Source organism: Physella acuta, unplaced genomic scaffold, assembly GCF_028476545.2.
Source record: "Physella acuta isolate Inbredline_101_S28 unplaced genomic scaffold, ASM2847654v3 ptg002305l, whole genome shotgun sequence".
NCBI lineage: Eukaryota > Metazoa > Mollusca > Gastropoda > Physidae > Physella > Physella acuta.
Window position 1 is genome coordinate 12628 of NW_026733803.1, and position 19835 is coordinate 32462.

The 19835-nt window shown below is 39.5% G+C and overlaps 1 protein-coding gene across 1 annotated transcript; it reads left to right on the plus strand.

Moving 5' to 3' along the window:
- Positions 1-5213: 5213 nt before the first annotated feature.
- Positions 5214-17317, plus strand: LOC131932883 (uncharacterized). Its single transcript, XM_059289787.1, has 8 exons — positions 5214-6853; positions 8311-8441; positions 9257-9335; positions 11137-11241; positions 11814-11983; positions 12363-12462; positions 12980-13088; positions 17135-17317. Exons 1-8 carry the CDS (start codon positions 5843-5845, stop codon positions 17299-17301), a joined length of 1872 nt encoding a protein of 623 aa, XP_059145770.1. The 5' UTR covers positions 5214-5842; the 3' UTR covers positions 17302-17317.
- Positions 17318-19835: the final 2518 nt, after the last annotated feature.

Consider the following 19835-nt stretch of genomic DNA (forward strand, 5'->3'; position numbering starts at 1 on the left):
CTGATATAATGTCTTAAACGAGACAGTGGCTAAGTATTATAAAGTATTGAAGCTGATATAATGTCTTAAACGAGACAGTGGCTAAGTATTATAAAGTATTGAAGCTGATATAATGTCTTAAACGAGACAGTGGCTAAGTATTGAAGCTGATATAATGTCTTAAACGAGACAGTGGCTAAGTATTGAAGCTGATATAATGTCTTAAACGAGACAGTGGCTAAGTATTATAAAGTATTGAAGCTGATATAATGTCTTAAACGAGACAGTGGCTAAGTATTATAAAGTATTGAAGCTGATATAATGTCTTAAAAGAGACAGTGGCTAAGTATTATAAAATATTGAAGCTGATATAATGTCTTAAACGAGACAGTGGCTAAGTATTATAAAGTATTGGAGCTGATATAATGTCTTAAACGAGACAGTGGCTAAGTATTGAAGCTGGTATATTTTAAACTAGACAGAGAGTAACCATTGAAATTGAATTAGGTGTCTTAAAGCAAGTGATTAAATATTGTTATATTAAATTTGAAAAACAAGACAACGATTATGTATTAAGTTGATATTAAAATTGAAAAAGTGGACTAAAATTATAGAGCGTCTTAAACGAAAGAAACATTAAGTATTGAAGTTGGTATAAAATATGAAGCAAAAAGCTGATTAAAATTAGACTGTGATTGTCTGTGATTTAAACAAGACAACGATTAAGGTTGAATGTACGTGTAATCTAAGCGTGGGATTTAACATGAATGTTTTTTTTTGGTAATCCTTTTTTTCTCCACTTACGTTTAGGTTAGCCTCTACTTTTTTATTGGTTTAATCCATCGTCTAAGTCTTTTTGAACCGGATTTCATTGATATTCTTTACTCGTCATTATTTAAAAAAAATTTTTTTAAATATTTTCAGATTTTCAAGATGTATAATTTTTTTTTTTATTAAGGTTTGTTTTTTTTCAACGCCGTATCGAAGAGAAGGGGGTTGTTAGATGGGGGTGATACCCCCCCCCTCGATCATCGACCGCTAAAATAATAACATCCATCTTATGATAATCTCATAGCTACCGGTGACGGCTTGCATATATCGCCTGTACTGCTTTAGATCTTATAACCAAGCAAGCCATAAAACATCAATTTCATGTGGGAAAACTGTTATGATTATATATATATATATATAATATATACATATATATATATATATATATATATATATATATATATATATATATATATATATATATATATATATATATATATATATATATATATATATATATGTGTGTGTGTGTGTGTGTGTATAATTTAAATCTCCAACTCATCCTCAAAAAAAACCTGTTTAGGCAACAGGTTAATGCACCTGTTTTTTTTTTCTTTTGTTTTGTCTACTTTATTTTCTTTCATTAACTTTGTCTATTTTTGTCAAATTAACCTAATTGTTTTTTAAATGTGGTATTTATTTTTTTCATCTATTTTCCTAGTTTATAAGTCCTATCAGCTGGTTTCTACCTTGGGCCGTAAAGTTTACTTTTTTTTTTCTTCTTAAGCAGATTTTCCTGTGTCAAGAATCTATAATGTGTGTTCATATCACTACACACTCATCCATCATACCTGTAATTTCAACTTGACTTATTCCTTTTCGGCCCTTGGGGAGCAAAGGGCCGCAACCACACATCTCCATCGGACTCGTGTTTTGAGCGGCTCTCTTTATTTGCGCCCACGTAAGCCCGGATGCCCTTACCTCTTCTTCTTCTGCCCTCAATGGCAGAGGCGTAGCGGCCCCTCCCGGCGCCCGGGGACAAACTTTCGATTTGCACCCCCCCCCCTACTCCTCAAACTTTCGATTTTCCACCCCCCCCTCCCCTTTAAACTTTCGATTTGCACCGCCCCCTCTCTCAAACTTTTAATTTGTTTTTCCAACCCATTTTGGCGCCCCCTAAGGTCGGCGCCCGGGGACATATGTCATCCCCCCCCCTCCCCTCGCGACGCCTCTGCTCCATGGTTACTTTGGCCTTCTTTCCTCTTCCCCTGGTGATTCTAGTCTAATGATTTCTGCGCAATGTTATTCTCTCCCCTTCTCAGGGCATGCCCGATCCATCCCCATTTGCGGGCTTTAAACTCCTTAGCTATCGGCTTTCGTTTTGTGTTTGCCAAAGTTCTTTCCAATTCAACTGAACACGTCATTTACTTTTTCCTAGTGCTTCCTTCAACCTGATAATCAATCGGGAAAGATTAATGGCGGCTAATCAGTTAATCAGGCTATTACACCCAACTAGGTTAGCTTGACATCGCCATGTCAAACAGCTTTTGGTTACCCAACCTGTGCCAGGTACCAGCGAGGGTCTGATTAAGCTCAGGGAAACCTGCTGTTCTGTTAATGCGCATTAAGCCGCTAAACATTACATGCACCAATTTTTATCTACAAAATCTATTTGAAATTTATTTTTCACTCAGCTAAATATCTCGAGTCAACAGTAAAGTTTAATTATAATATCGATTTTAAAAAAACTAATTATTTTAACTTCACTTAAAACTACTTATCCAGTTTGGAATAAAGAAAAATATTTGTCTGATCAATATTTTAACTCGATTTTCATTTGTTGTTTTTCGCAACGAAAACGGTGTAGGGGATTGACATAACCCCAAGTTACCAAGCTTCACCCCACCCAACAAAGCCTACGACTATGAATTCTATATGGTACAACCTTATGCTACTATGTGATATCTCCACCCTCTGTGGTACACCCAATGGCTACTATGTGATATCCCCACCCTTTGTGGTACACCCATAGGCTACTATGTGATATCCCCACCCTCTGTAGTACACCCATAGGCTACTATGTGATATCCCCACCCTCTGATAGGCTACTATATCATATCCCCATCCTCTGTGGTACACCCATAGGCTACTATATCATATCCCCATCCTCTGTGGTACAGCCATAGGCTACTATGTGATATCCCCACCCTCTGTGGTATTCCTCTACTTAACACTGCTCTAGAGTATTCATCATAACTTCTTCCCGTTCGTGCCCAAGACACATTGACACAGGTAAAGTAGAGTTCAGATGTGGTCAACACTTAGCTTACATCACGTAAGTCAAGCACCCATCACAGCTGGGTGGAATCAGGGAGACTAGAGCCTTGGATCCGAACGCGAGATTTTTGGGTTAACATGCTTAAACTCTACAATCTGACCACGCCATTCCCGACAGTATTTGAGATTATTAAATTAACGCGAAAATAAAATTCAACTTTCTGCCTCAAGAAAATAGGTTTTCATTTTGGTGTCACCCGACAGCACCTGATGTCAGTGGCGTCGCTAGGTCGGGTGTCACCCGGTGCGACACTTCGTGGTGTCACCCTCCCCCCCCCCCCCCCCCGCAAGAAACAAAGTATATATATATATATGCTCGACTCGCATTGATCTTTCAATGGTATCCTGGGGCTCCCGTCTCTATGAGGCTTTGATCTGAAAGCTTGCGATATACAACACACCACTAGCACGATAATCTCCCTTGGTTGTTTGACCAAACTTTTACTTTAACCCAGATTGTCGACCCCAATATGCCCCACCATAGTGCCCGATAACATCGTTACCACATGCCCCCACCTCCATATTGTGTCATGTCTTTCCCACCTGTCCTAAAATAGTGCCCCACAACATCCTTCCCACGTGCCCTACCATAGTCCCCCACAACTCCTTCCCAAATGCCCTACCATAGTGCCCCACAACATTCCCACATGCCCTACCATAGTGCCATACAACATTCCCACATGCCCTACCATAGTGCCCCACAACATTCCCACATGCCCTACCATAGTCCCCCACAACATTCCCACATGCCCTACCATAGTGCCACACAACATTCCCACATGCCCAACCATAGTGCCACACAACATTCCCACATGCCCTACCATAGTGCCCCACAAACTTTCCCACATGCCCTACCATAGTCCCCCACAACATTCCCACATGCCCTACCTTAGTGCCCCACAACATTCCCACATGCCCAACCATAGTGCCACACAACATTCCCACATGCCCTACCATAAGTCCCCACAACATTCCCACATGCCCAACCATAGTGCCCCACAACATTCCCACATGCCCTACCATAGTGCCCCACAACATTCCCACATGCCCTACCATAGTCCCCCACAACATTCCCACATGCCCTACCATAGTGCCACACAACATTCCCACATGCCCAACCATAGTGCCACACAACATTCCCACATGCCCTACCATAGTGCCCCACAAACTTTCCCACATGCCCTACCATAGTCCCCCACAACATTCCCACATGCCCTACCATAGTGCCCCACAACATTCCCACATGCCCAACCATAGTGCCACACAACATTCCCACATGCCCTACCATAAGTCCCCACAACATTCCCACATGCCCAACCATAGTGCCACACAACATTCCCACATGCCCTACCATAGTGCCACACAACATTCACACATGCCCTACCATAGTCCCCCACAACGCCTTCCTACATGCCCTACCATAGTGCCCCACAATGCCTTCCCAAGTGCCCTACCATAGTCCCCCCCAACTATTTTGGACATCTTAGGAAATGTGTTGGAATAGACGTCAGTCGTGATGTTGATAAACGATTTACTTCAATGTAGACGAAACGTATACAAAAATCAGCTTGTATAAAAATCAACTTGCATAAACTAGCCTTGGCTGTCTTCCCATAAAATATTTTCTTAATAATAAACTTACCAGAAACAAAATCGCCATTTTTTTTTTTTTAAACAATTAAACTGTTGTTTTTTTTATACTCGAGCATTTTTTCACGTGCTAGCGTTTCGCTCACCAACGTACATAAGCTATGTTTGAAATCAGCCATGCGTGATGTAAACTGTACTTCCCGCGGCGTCCCCCACTCGCCCCGTCTCCACCACCCTCCCTTTCCGTGTCCGCAGCCTAACCCCCCCCCCCCTCCTTATTTTTTGGTTTACTCTATAAATGAACATAGAAAACGCGCGCCCATCCATGACACGAATATAGTCTGAAAATCAATTTCATCTGTTGTACTTTTTTTTTCTTTCTAAAAGCGGGTGGGGGTTTGAGAGAGCGAACGGGGGACGGGGGTGCAGTTAAGTTTATCGAAGTAGATAATTCCATCCTTAAAACCAACTACGTCACCTGAGTTGGTGTAATGGTTTTTCAAAACGAGGCCAGCCTCCATTGTGTGTGTGGGAACTGATAGGACTAGGTGGAATTAAAGAAATAGTTTCGGGCGTAACGATTTTATGGTCGTTAACAAATCGTAATTTCCGGCTTAAGATTCCGGTGGAAATTAAAGGAAAATAATTTCAGGCTGTAATAATTGTGTGGCAGTTACCGAAAACATTAGACTCAAGAATTTTGTGGAAATCGACGAACAATAGTTTCAGGTTATGGAACTTTGTGGTAACTAACGAGCAATAATTTTAGGTTAATGAGCTTTGTGGTTTACTAACGAACACGAGTTTCAGAATGATGTAGAGTTTTGTGTAAGTGAACGAAAAGTATACAATCAAGAGTATTGTATCAGCTGAGCAATACAGGATATATTCGACAGGAATTCTCGAATGTTCTAATCATATTTGTTAGATCATAATGTGTTTATAGAGAAAAAACTCTTTATAATCGTGTTTTTAGAATGGTTATAAACTCAAAAGGTCAGCAAAACTATTTTTAGTATTTGATATCACATATCTAAAACGTGTTTTTAAACTGGTTATACCGATAAACTCAAAAAGTCAGCAAAGCTAGTTTTAGTATTTGATATTGCATCTAAAACGTGTTTTTAAGAACTAAATATTTTCATTAAAGTGAAGTGTAAAAAGCATGGCGGCAAAAAATGGACTTATAATTAGATTCTCTGTTTTATGTCTAGCCATAGGGTCCATATCGTTTTTAAGTCTGCGAATCCCGGAACATCGATGTGAGATCTTGTTTGAGAAATTGGAATTTCCTAGAGCAGTTGAAGTCAACACGAGCAATCTACTCCGTGGTATCAGAAATGTTTCTGTACAGTTCATCCAAGTAGAGAAGGCCTGTGAGTTGACAAAGAACGTGGATAGCTTGAGGTTGTTTAAAGATTTGATAAGCCGCGTAGAGGGGGAGGACTCTCACGTGCTGGGGGAGGCGTTCTATGGGGTGCCTGCGATGCCGGGCGACGCCCCGACGACGGCGCATTACGTCTGGTGCGGAGAGAAGCTCTTCCGGTTTGAGGATTACCTCGGTGTGTTGAGCGTCATCCGGGTTTTGAAACCGCTGAAACTCGTGTTCCATTACAACCATCTGCCCTTTGATAACGAATTCTACCACACATGGTTTCAAGAACTTCGACAGTCCTTACCGCATCTAATCCTCAAACCTACAAACAAAGAACTCAAATGTAACACCCTTGACGCTTTATCCTACGCGTTGGATCAATTAGCCTCTAGTCCAGTCGGTGGTGTGTATTTCGGAGAAAGAGCCGTTTTGACTTTTATCCCACCGGAATGGAAAACGGAAAACCACGTGACATACACATCAAAAAATGCAAATCGCAGCGAAGAAACTATTATCTACGTCAAACATGGTCTTATTTCTTCAGATATTCCTTTAGAACAGTTTAAACAAGATGTACTCAACAAATCCTACGTATGCATGGACTCTGAAACTTTCAATGCTGAGGTGGAATCGCTGATTTCCAGACAAGAGAGGACAATCCCACCTGGGTTGTCCCCCTGTTTGATCATGTCTTTGAACTTGTACCCTGAGAACATCGTCAACACCAGCACGCACTACGCAGGTGTGGCCAGGAGATTGTACTATGGCAAGTCTAACTTAATGGTGGCAACACCTAGCCAGGTAGGTCTGACGGTGTCACCCCCCCCCCCCCCCAGCCCGTAAATATATATATATATATATATATATATATATATATATATATATATATATATATATATATATGTATATATATATATATATATATATATATATATATATATATATATATATATATATATATATATATATATATTCCATATACACTTGTAAGTTTGTGTATACGCATGTGTATATGTATTCAATTTTTTTTTCTGCTGCATGTATTTAATTTTTTTATCCCCCACCCCATACATGGATTAACATTTAGCTTATTACGATTCACAACCAAACCGTTTTCCTCAGGCATATATATTGCAACGTTGAGTTGATGTAACTCCCCCCCCCCCCTCCCGTCACCCCCACGGTGATTGCTTTGTGCTCAGATAATACTAACGATTTGCATCTATATTCGGTTATAAATTCAGCTGGCTGTTGCATGCTTTCTTTATCATTAGCAGTTTTACGTCATGGTGTCACCCCTCCCCCCCTCTCCACCCGTGTCGGGATTTATCCACTTTGCCCTTAAAAGACTATTTAATTCACTCTAATTAATCATTTAATTAGGTGAAATTATCATTTTTCTGTGTATATTCTATTTTTCGCCTTGGTGTCACCCCCCTAAATGGTGTCACCCGGTGCGTTCCGCCCCCCCCCCCCCGCCCCCCTCCCCCTCGCGACGCCACTGATTCTAGTTCCGGTTTTAGAGTAAGCGTATAGGATCCTACTTTTTGTCTTAGTGTTAACACATGTTTGTAGTTCGGTGATAGTGTAAATAAACAAAAGATAAGCTATAAGTTGAGTAGTATCCCATACGTTTAGTTCTTATTTGTTATGTAGTAGACCCGATAACAGAAAATCTATTCTGTCTATCTTAAAGGATATCGTATTGTACTTTCTATTAACTGATATTTTACCGTTTAAGTTCAAGTACACTTTACTGATTAAAAAAATGTACCGATAAAACTTCGGCTTTTATTTCTATTTATTGAGTTGTTTATTTACGAAAATCAACAAAATTTATCAGTTAGACCTGTTTGTTGAAAAAAGTATCCTAATAAATAAATAAAATATTTATTTAATACCTGCCTGGAAATTTCCGGTGACCGAGAGAAGTAGAGGGAAATTCTTGTGTCTTGTGTGGAAAAGGAAAAGACAATGAGGATTTAATACAAGCATAATTTACTATATAGAAATGTAAAGAAAAAATAGTGAATATACTTTTCCATTATATAGTACCAGGCTCCTATAAACAGAATCTACTTGATCTACATGAATTGCAACTCAATACATGAATGCTTATTTGTAAAGTTGAACAGCATTCATTCCTTTCTCATTGGACTTACACCTTGATATTGAGTACCAAAAACAAATCGATTAACTGATTCCATCAAAGGCAATCAGAGAAACGATGTGGATCGATACAATTTTTTCTTTTGCAGGACCCCAACGATTTGATACCCAACGTGGGTCACATGATAGCCGTCAAGAAAAAACCTGACAGCTCGGTCGAGCTCATCTTTCAGCAGTACCTGTGTATACTGTCAGCGTTGTATGTGGCGAAAATAGACAGGTAAACTTTGACCAGGTAAATTTAGACCAGTTAACTTTGACCAGGTACATTTAGAGAAGGTAAACTTAGGCACGGTGAACTAAGTCAAGGTAAACTTAGTCAAGGTAAACTTAGACAAGGTAAATTTAGACCCGGTGAATGTAGTCAAGGTAAATTTAATCAAGGTAAATTTAGTCAAGGTAAATTTAATCAAGGTAAACTTATACCAAGTGCATTTAGACCAGGTAAATTTAGTCACGGTAAATTTAATAAAGGTTAACTTAGTCAAGGTAAATTTAGTCACGGTAAATTTAGTCAAGGTAAATTTAGTCAAGGTAAATTTAGTTTAAGGTAAATTTAATCAAAATAAGCTTAGTCAAGTTAAATTTAGACCCGGTAAACCTAGTCCAACTGAACTTAGAGAAGGTAAACTTAATCAGGTAAACTTAGTCATGGTTTTTTTAATTAAGATGAACTTAGTCAACGTAAATTTAATCAAGGTAAACTTAGTCACGGTAAATTTAATCAAGGCGAACTTAATGTATACAATATAAACCTCGACCACCTAATCTTAGACAACTTAAGCTGAGGAGATCTAGTTAATTTAGACCAGGTCATCTTAGACTAGACACACTAAAAAAATTGTAGACAGACATGGTTGCTTCCATTGATTAAATAAATTCCAATAATCCCTACTGAAGCAAGCTTTGATAAATTAATAAAGGGGTGTGTACTCTAGTGTCATTGCCCTTCATCTAGTTTCTGTTACAAAATGCGATTATTTCCCTTGTTTAAGTTAGCAATAGAAATTCTATACACTTTCTTTTCAAAACCAGGATCTATTTCTACGGAGACGAGGAACCGACTGGCATTTGGTGGAGTCGTCTGAAAGGGGAGAATATTACTTTTGTACAGGTGAGTTAGTTGAATGGAAGAATATTACTTTTGTACAGGTGAGTTAGTTGAATGGAAGAATATTACTTTTGTACAGGTGAGTTAGTTGAATGGAAGAATATTACTTTTGTACAGGTGAGTTAGTTGAATGGAAGAATATTACTTTTGTACAGGTGAGTTAGTTGAATGGAAGAATATTACTTTTGTTCAGGTAATTCAGTTAAATGGAAGAATATTACTTTTGTTCAGGTGAGTCAGTTGAATGGAAGCATATTACTTTTATACAGGTGAGTCACTCAAATGGAAGAATATTTGGGATTAAAGATGAATCAGTTGAATGGAAGATTATAGGGGATTACATATGAGTCAGCCGATTGGAAGAATATTTGGGATATAATAATAACCACCGCCAAGTCTTTTTGAAATGCTGCTGACTTAACTATTACGTCTGAGGGAATTAATTAAGAGCTTCTATATTTTCCTAGAAAACCTTACGCAAATCGTAACCTTAACCTAAACCTTAACAATAAACACGCTATACACATGTTCCTGAACTAAAACTAAAAATAACGGCGCCCTAATCTTAATTCTAACATCAATACCAATTATGATTAACACTAACAGCAAACAGAGAAAAAAAGTGGACTATATTGAAAATATCACAGAAACCCATTAACAGTTGGCATATATATCGTATGTTGGTTGGGTTTAAGTTGTCTACAGATTAAAATTAAATTGACACAGTCTTTCAATAAAAAAAAATGTAAACAAAATCACCACTACTGTAAGGTGTATAGGTTTAAATCGTCTTCGTCTGTCAATATTTAAACTTATGAGCGAACCATTCCGTAATGTATGTTGTATACGTTTAAGTCGACTGCGGATTGAAAGCCCTGAGAACGTCTTTCAGCAAAAGTAACATCAAACTCTCCACTACTAGTTAATAATTTGAATGTTGTATATGTTGATGTCGTCAGCAGATTGAAATCCTCGAGAATGTTTTTCAGCAAAAGTAACATAAAACCCTCCACTACTGTTCAATAACGTGTATGTTGTATATGTTGATGTCGTCTGCAGATTGAAAGACTCGAGAATGTTTTTCAGCAAAAGTAACATAAAACCCTCCACAGTGGCGTAGCTAGGAATTGGTCAAGAGAGTAGTTCAAATATTTTTCCATATGTATAATATATAAATACGAGCCGACCCGCGGCGTATCATACGCCACTATTTAGTTTGTTTTATTTTCTACTTTTCAGTAATTCATAATTTGTGAATTCGACAGTACTAATGCTGCCACTGAATATATTTGCTATCAGTAGCTCGTTAAGGACGATAACCCCCCTCAACTTTCCCCAAACCCTACCCTACACCTGCCCCCTTGAAAGCAGCCTCCTCTTAGTTACCTCCACTAAGTTTAAAATCGTTTCAAACAAAATTATCTGCCCCTAATAGCCGTCACTAAACCCAGCTCCACGAATGTAAATATTATCGTGAACCACAGCTCACCAGACCATGTAGGGGTGGGTGTGATAGGGAGCGCGTTTGCAGCTTGTTTTCTAACGTCTCCCATAAGAGAATTATATATATATACATATATCTATCTCTCTCTCTCTCTCTCTCTTCTCTCTCTCTCTCTCTCTCTCTCTCTCTCTCTCTCTCTCTCTCTATATATATATATATATATATATATATATATATATGGGTGTGAGTCCATGGGAGGGGTTATAACCCCCTCCCCTAATCCCCCTCCCTTGCCTACGCCACTGACCCCCCACTTCTGTTTAATAATTTGAATGTTGTATTTGTTGATGTCGTCTGCAGATTGAAAGCCTGGAGACCGTCTACCAGCAGGCACTCAACGAGCCCGCCCACAAGTCAGACATCCTGAGGGCGATTATTTTAAGCAAGTTTGGCGGCATCTACTTTGTGAGTCACGTGGTCACGTGCTGTTGTTTTGTTTTTGTTTTTTCTTTTCTGTAGACGTTACTCCGTATTCTCACTGCGAACAGTGGGTTTTTTTTACGTATCTCACCGTATCTACCGTCCTCAATCCCCACCCTCTCTCCACCCCGTCGTCGTCCCTCCCAGTCACCCGTTGTAGTCGTCCCTTCGCACCACCCCGTCCCCTGAATAAAAATTTGAAATTTGAAAAGATATATATATATATATATATATATATATATATATATATATATATATATATATATATATATATATATATATATATATACTTTTATCCATTTATATAACTGCTCCTTCCCCCACCCTACCAACTCGGATCAAAATGTCTCAAAGAAACCCCAACCACGGATGTTGTCTGTCGCCCCACTAGGGCAGAGGTCACGGGGTCAGGGTGACAACCAGGAAAAACAAACCCCATCATAAAGACCATATTAGAGAGGTCACATGATGAACATCTATATATTTGTTTCACTTTTTGAAGACTCTCAATTTAGTACCCACGAGATAAGAATTAATAGAGATAATGTCCCCCACAGGATCGGGATGTGATCTGGGCCAACCCACCCTCCCTGGAGATCAGACGGTACCCCAGCGTCATGTCCCTGGACTGGCCCATCTACAACGGGTGGCCCCAGGCCGGAAGTATTGGCCTGCTGATGGCCAAACCTGGTGCCTCTTTTGTCACTAAACTGCTCGAGTCCTTCTGGTATGTGGCGGTCTCATGTGATTTGGTCTTTCATAGAGAATCTTTTCAAATCTGTATATATATATATATATATATATATATATATATATATATATATATATATATATATATCCGTATATATAAATGAATTTATATATATATATATATATATATATATATATATATATATATATACATGCATATATTAAATTATATATATATATATATATATATATATATATATATATATATATATACATACATGCATATATTAAATTATATATATATATATATATATATATTATATATATATATATATATATATATATATATATATATATATATATATATATATATATATATCTATATATATATATATATATATGAACGCATTGAACAGGTATTTCCGGGACTTTCAGTGGGCTTTTAATGGTGTCCTCATGCCGTATAAGGTGTATGAGCAGAACCCCGAGAGCATCTTCATAGACAAGAAACTACAGGTGAGATATGTCATGTTGATGTCACATCGATGTCACGTCTATGACACGTTTGTGTCACGTCTATGTCACGTCGATGTACATACAATGTACGGTTTCATACATACCTGACGTGGAAAATCAGGTGTCAGTGAAGCACTCATTGCAGGAATGTCATGGACCTAATTAAAATAAATCTTCCAAAATTGAGTACGATGGAGAGGTTGGGTTGTGCCCTTATGTTCCATAAGGGTACATAGGAATAATGATAATGATGATGATGGCGATGGTGATAATGATGATGATGATAGTGATGATGATGATGATGATGATGACGATGACGATAATAATGGTGATGATGACGACGATAATGATGGTGATGATGACGATGATGAAGATAATGATAATGATGATGACGATGATGTTGAAGACATATCTAAGGCAGCATGGTTCTGTTGTACGGTCGTTATCCATTGTGTTGACGACATTCAGTATAATAATTTGGTTGGACCTTGACATTTGATTTGCTTTGCTGTCACAGGTCATCTGTTTTGTTGGTGTCTGTCATCCACTCTGGCACGCCGACTACCACCGGACCTTTGACCAAAGGGATGAGCCGACCGGGAAATTTAAACTCTCGGAGACAAACGGTGGGTCAGGGTTTGGTGAATAACTGTGGGACTAGGTTTGATGGTGTGTGGGTTAGGGTTAGGTATATTAAGGTAGGTTTTAGGGTTAGGCTTAGGGTTAGGTGACTGAAGATGGGTCTAAGTTTGATGGTGTGTGGGTTAGGTATATTAAGGTGGGTTTTAGGGTTAGGCTTAGGGTTAGGTGACTGAAGATGTGTCTAAGTTTGATGGTGTGTGGGTTAGGGTTAGGTATATTAAGGTGGGTTTTAGGGTTAGGCTTAGGGTTAGGTGACTGAAGATGGGTCTAAGTTTGATGGTGTGTGGGTTAGGTATATTAAGGTGGGTTTTAGGGTTAGGCTTAGGGTTAGGTGACTGAAGATGTGTCTAAGTTTGATGGTGTGTGGGTTAGGGTTAGGTATATTAAGGTGGGTTTTAGGGTTAGGCTTAGGGTTAGGTGACTGAAGATGGGCCTAGGTTTGATGGTGTGTGGGTTAGGGTTAGGCATATTAAGGTGGGTTTTAGGGTTAGGCTTAGGGTTAGGTGACTGAAGATGGGTCTAAGTTTGATGGTGTGTAGGTTAGGGTTAGGTATATTAAGGTGGGTTTTAGGGTAGGGCTTAGGTGACTGAAGATGGGCCTAAGTTTGATGGTGTGTGGGTTAGGGTTAGGTATATTAAGGTGGGTTTTAGGGTTAGGCTTAGGGTTAGGTGACTGAAGATGGGTCTAAGTTTGATGGTGTGTGGGTTAGGGTTAGGTATATTAAGGTGGGTTTTAAGGTTAGGTTTAGGGTTAGGTGACTGAAGATGGGTCTAAGTTTGATGGTGTGTGGGTTAGGGTTAGGTATATTAAGGTGGGTTTTAGGGTTAGGCTTAGGGTTAGGTGACTGAAGATGGGTCTAAGTTTGATGGTGTGTGGGTTAGGGTTAGTTATATTAAGGTGGGTTTTAGGGTTAGGCTTAGGTGACTGAATATGGGTCTGAGTTTGATGGTGTGTGGGTTAGGGTTAGGTATATTAAGGTGGGTTTTAGGGTTAGGCTTAGGGTTAGGTGACTGAAGATGGGTCTATGTTTGATGGTGTGTGGGTTAGGTATATTAAGGTGGGTTTTAGGGTTAGGGTTAGGTGACTGAAGATGGGTCTGAGTTTGATGGTGTTAGGGTTAGGTATATTAAGGTGGGTTTAAGGGTTAGGCTTAAGGTTAGGTGACTGAAAATGAGTCTAAGTTTGATGGTGGGTGGGTTAGGGTTAGGTATATTAAGGTGGGTTTTATGGTTAGGCTTAGGGTTAGATGACTGAAAATGGGTCTAAGTTTGAAGGTGTGTGGGTTAGGGTTAAGTATATTAAGGTGGTTTTAGGGTTAGGCTTAGGGTTAGGTGACTGAAGATGGGTCTAAGTTTGATGGTGTGTGGGTTAAGGTTAGGTATATTAAGGTTTGTTGTAGGGTTAGGCTTAGGGTTAGGTGACTGAAGTTGGGTCTAAGTTTGATGGTGTGTGGGTTAGGGTTAGGTATATTAGGGTGGGTTTTAGGGTTAGGGTTAGGTGACTGAAGATGGGTCTAAATTTGATGGTGTGTGGGTTAGGGTTAGGTATATTAATGTAGGTGTTAGGGTTAGGCTTAGGGTTAGATGACTGAAGATGTGTCTAAGTTTGATGGTGTGTGGGTTAGGGTTAGGTATATTAATGTGGGTGTTAGGGTTAGGCTTAGGGTTAGGTGACTGAAGATGGGTCTAAGTTTGATGGTGTGTGGGTAAAGGTTAGGTATATTAAGGTGGGTTTTAGGGTTAGGCTTAGGGTTAGGTGACTGAAGATGGGTCTATGTTTGATGGTGTGTGGGTTAGGGTTAGGTATATTAAGGTAGGTTTTAGGGTTAGGGTTAGGTGAATGAAGATGGGTCTAAGTTTGATGGTGTGTGGGTTAGGGTTAGGTTTATTAAGGTGGGTTCTAGGGTTAGGCTTAGGGTTAGGTGACTGAAGGTGTGTCTAAGTTTGATGGTGTGTGGGTTAGGGTTAGCTATATTAAGGTGTGTTTTAGGGTTAGGCTTAGGGTTAGGTGACTGAAGATGTGTCTAAGTTTGATGGTTTGTGGTTTAGGGTTAGGTATATTAAGGTGGGTTTTAGGGTTAGGTTTAGGGTTAGGTGACTGAAGATGGGTCTAAGTTTGATGGTGTGTGGGTTAAGGTTAGATATATTAAGGTGGGTTTTAGGGTTAGGTTTAGGGTTAGGTGACTGAAGATGGGTCTAAGTTTGATGGTGTGTGGGTTAGGGTTAGGTATATTAAGGTGGGTTTTAGGGTTAGGCTTAGGGTTAGGTGACTGAAGATGGGTCTAAGTTTGATGGTGTGTGGGTTAGGTATATTAAGGTGGGTTTTTGGGGTTAGGCTTAGGGTTAGGTGACTTAAGATGTGTCTAAGTTTGATGGTGTGTGGGTTAGGGTTAGGTATATTAAGGTTTGTTGTAGGGTTAGGCTTAGGTGACTGAAGTTGGGTCTATGTTTGATGGTGTGTGGGTTAGGGTTAGGTTTATTAGGGTGGGTTTTAGGGTTAGGGTTAGGTGACTGAAGATGGGTCTAAATTTGATGGTGTGTGGGTTAGGGTTAGGTATATTAGGGTGGGTTTTAGGGTTAGGGTTAGGTGACTGAAGATGGGTCTAAATTTGATGGTGTGTGGGTTAGGGTTAGGTATATTAATGTAGGTGTTAGGGTTAGGCTTAGGGTTAGATGACTGAAGATGTGTCTAAGTTTGATGGTGTGTGGGTTAGGGTTAGGTATATTAATGTGGGTGTTAGGGTTAGGCTTAGGGTTAGGTGACTGAAGATGGGTCTAAGTTTGATGGTGTGTGGGTAAAGGTTAGGTATATTAAGGTGGGTTTTAGGGTTAGGCTTAGGGTTAGGTGACTGAAGATGGGTCTATGTTTGATGGTGTGTGGGTTAGGGTTAGGTATATTAAGGTAGGTTTTAGGGTTAGGGTTAGGTGAATGAAGATGGGTCTAAGTTTGATGGTGTGTGGGTTAGGGTTAGGTTTATTAAGGTGGGTTCTAGGGTTAGGCTTAGGGTTAGGTGACTGAAGGTGTGTCTAAGTTTGATGGTGTGTGGGTTAGGGTTAGCTATATTAAGGTGTGTTTTAGGGTTAGGCTTAGGGTTAGGTGACTGAAGATGTGTCTAAGTTTGATGGTTTGTGGTTTAGGGTTAGGTATATTAAGGTGGGTTTTAGGGTTAGGTTTAGGGTTAGGTGACTGAAGATGGGTCTAAGTTTGATGGTGTGTGGGTTAAGGTTAGATATATTAAGGTGGGTTTTAGGGTTAGGTTTAGGGTTAGGTGACTGAAGATGGGTCTAAGTTTGATGGTGTGTGGGTTAGGGTTAGGTATATTAAGGTGGGTTTTAGGGTTAGGCTTAGGGTTAGGTGACTGAAGATGGGTCTAAGTTTGATGGTGTGTCGGTTAGGGTTAGGTTTATTAAGGTGGGTTTTAGGGTTAGGCTTAGGGTTAGGTGACTGAAGATGTGTGTAAGTTTGATGGTGTGTGGGTTAGGGTTAGGTATATTAAGGTGGGTTTTAGGGTTAGGCTTAGCGTTAGGTAAATAACGCTGGGCCCAGATTTGTTGATGTAATGGAAGGAGTTAGGTGACTTACAGTGGGTCTTGGTTTGATGATGCTTGGGTTAGGGATGGATGAATAACGATGGTACTAAGTGTGATGTTCTGAGGCTTACGGGTAAGTGAACTACAGTGGGTCATGGCTAGTTGATGTGATGGTTAGGGTTAGGTGACAAACGTGTTAGAGCTGTGGTTTGTTCATGTTTGGGTTAGGATAACAGTGAATTATTGTTCGATGATATTTTATGTTAGAGTGAGATGACTAAGGATGGTTTATATTTTGCGGTGTTGCGGTTAGAAAAATAATTCGCATTTCCATAGATTACTTTAGTAATACCTTGCGGTAAATTACGAATACCTTATTGAGCTTGACGCTGTCTTATGAATTTCTTGTCTTAAGCCTATCTTGCCTAAAAATGTCATGTCTTAAACCTATCTTGTCTTAAACCTATTTTGCCTTAAACCTATCATGTCGATGTTTCAGCGTTCCACTTCACTTGGCCTAAGCCGGATCCGGTCTTCTTCTCCTTCTCGACCATCAGAAACGGAACCGGAATTGTAGGAGAGCTTGGCCGGCAAGTGTTGGCCGCGGTGGAAAAATCTGGCCGACTTCACCTGTTGGAAGAGAGTGACGTCATACATTCCCCGTGACCAGTTTGAATTGGGGGCGAGGGGGGGGGGGGGGGTCTGTGGGTGTATATGTTTTTTTTTTTTTTATGAATGGACAATTTAGTCAGAGGCTGTAAGAATAGTTGCTATGTCGCTATAAATGCAATATTTTTCATGCGACGGAATTGAACGTTTATTATACATACATTCGTCACGAGCTGTTCGAGATAGTTTAATGACGTCACTGGTTGAAAGTAACCCCATGACGTCAGTGAATGTATGTTTTGGATGTATGACGTCAACAAGACTGGTGACTGTGACGCCAGTTTATGTTTTGTGTTGTGTTTGTGACATGCGGCAACTCTTGTGACGCGTGTATGACGTCAAGACATTGTCAGACGTATGTCAGATCTCTTATGATGTCTTGTGTATATGCCGAGCCCAGTAGCGTAGCGAGGGGGGCGGGGGCGACAAAATGGGTTTGAAAAATAAATTGTAGGTTTGAGGAGGGTGCAAATCGAAAGTTTTAGGGGGGGGGTGCAAATGGAAATCTCGAGGGGGGGTGCAAATCGAAAGGTTAAAGGGGGGGGATGCAAATGGAAATCTCGAGGGGGATTGCAAATCGAAAAGTTTGTTCCCGGTCGCCGGGAAGGGTCGCTACGCCTCTGGCCATGCCATAGTCAGAAAATCTCCAAGAGATTTTAGGGAGTCGTTGATAAATGACGTCACAAAATGGGAGGGGGTGTTTCTATTTTGTGAAAATGTGGTACGTGTGGGGGGGGGGTGAATATTTGCATACATTTTGTTATTCTTAAAAATAAATATGGTTTTAAATATGCACATTTTTTGTTATTTGTTGTATTTGATTGAAAATGAACAGCAATCTTAAAAAGAAAGTATTTGTTTTGGTGAAAATTTTGTATCAAGCGAAATAATCTCTTTAATAAGATCAATATGTTTAAAAATTAGTTATTTCCCTTGAAAGCTAAAAAGTATTTAAACCTGTTTTACTTCCGCAAATAACTATAAAATACATTTCGTTTGCTCTATTGTGTAAGAAGTGAGATTGTGTCAGCACCATGGTCAACAGTCGGTAATAGAACTGAGCTAGATATTTTTTAGAGATTTTGTCTTGTTCACATATCCATTCGTATTATATTCTGTCTTATTTAACGTGGTTTGTCTCAAATTGTTTTAATCGTATTTCGTGGTTTGTCGCAGCTAACACTACTCACAAGTAATGCGTTACAGAGTTTCTTCCAGGCATCTTTTCGAGGCCCCCCCCCCCCCCCCCCCGAAAAAATTCTGCCCCCCCCCCCCCCCGAACGAAATGAAATTTATATCATTTATATAGAAAAAAAATATTTTTAACAGTGTCCGCCCCCCGAAGAAAGTCTACCGCCTCCCCCTCCGCCCCCCGAAATTTTAAGTGCCACCCCGGAGAAAAAAAGTCTGGAAGAAACACTGATGCGTTAAGATTAGAGTGCCTTCTTGGCACTCGGAAAACACAGAGTCTAATACAGTGGTACCTCGATCTACGACTGCCCAGATATACGAGATCTTTGAGATACGAGTTGTTGAATGAGCGAAAATTTGCTTTGACATGCAAGCAAAATTTGAGATACGATAACCGGATTAGCAGGTAAAACACGGTGCGGAAAAGAAACATCTAGAAAACGTTGCGACAGGTTGTGTATCGGAGCTATTTAATGGCACTTACCTAACTCATTTCTGAAACATTCTCAAAGGGGAAAAAAAAAGCTTTCCGGCACATGTTTATTTTAAACGGTCTATTTCTTTCGCGTAAGTTGATTTGTCATACTGTATAAACGTTTTAAATTTTTGCATCGCTATACACTTACCTATGATGGCGAGTCAACTGTTCTATTCAGTTTTTTTCAGGAATCTCTTCGAGAGGTAGGGGAGAGGGGGCTATCCTCTCAATGTAAATCACTACCACCCTACACCCAATTTCCCCAGGATAAAGTTTCAAGTGACACTCCCCCTCCCCCGCGCGAGTTAGATAGCTAAAAGGAAACACTGGTTCTATTTGTTTCGTCTCTCTAACAAGAGTAAATGAGTAAATGAGTAAATGAGTAAATAAGTAAATGAGTAAATGAGTAAATGAATGAATGAATAAATGAATGAATGAATGAATCAATCAATCAATCAATCAATCAATCAATCAATCAATCAATGAACCAATGAACCAATAACCAATAACCAATGAATCAATGAATCAATGTATCAATGAATGAATGAATCAATGGAATAATGAATCAATGAATCAATGAAAAAATGAATCAATGAATCAATGAATCAATGAACCAATTAACCAATGAAACAATGAACCAATTAACCAATGAACCAATGAACCAATGAACCAATGAACCAATGAACGAATTAACGGAAGAACGAACGAATGAACGAATGAACAAATGAACGAATGAACGAATGAACGAATGAACGAATGCACGAATGAACGAATGAACGAATGAACGAATGAACGAATGAACGAATGAACGAATGAACGAATGAACGAATGAACGAATGAACGAATGAACGAATGAACGAAT

What these genes read in the sequence shown, in the direction of transcription:
- LOC131932883 (XM_059289787.1), top strand. Translation starts at nt 5,843, where the DNA reads ATGGCGGCAAAAAATGGACTTATAATTAGATTCTCTGTTTTATGTCTA. An exon ending in TGGTGGCAACACCTAGCCAG is followed by an intron (nt 6,854 to 8,310) that starts GTAGGTCTGACG and finishes TTTCTTTTGCAG; the next exon opens with GACCCCAACGATTTGATACC. An exon ending in TAAACTCTCGGAGACAAACG is followed by an intron (nt 13,089 to 17,134) that starts GTGGGTCAGGGT and finishes TCGATGTTTCAG; the next exon opens with CGTTCCACTTCACTTGGCCT.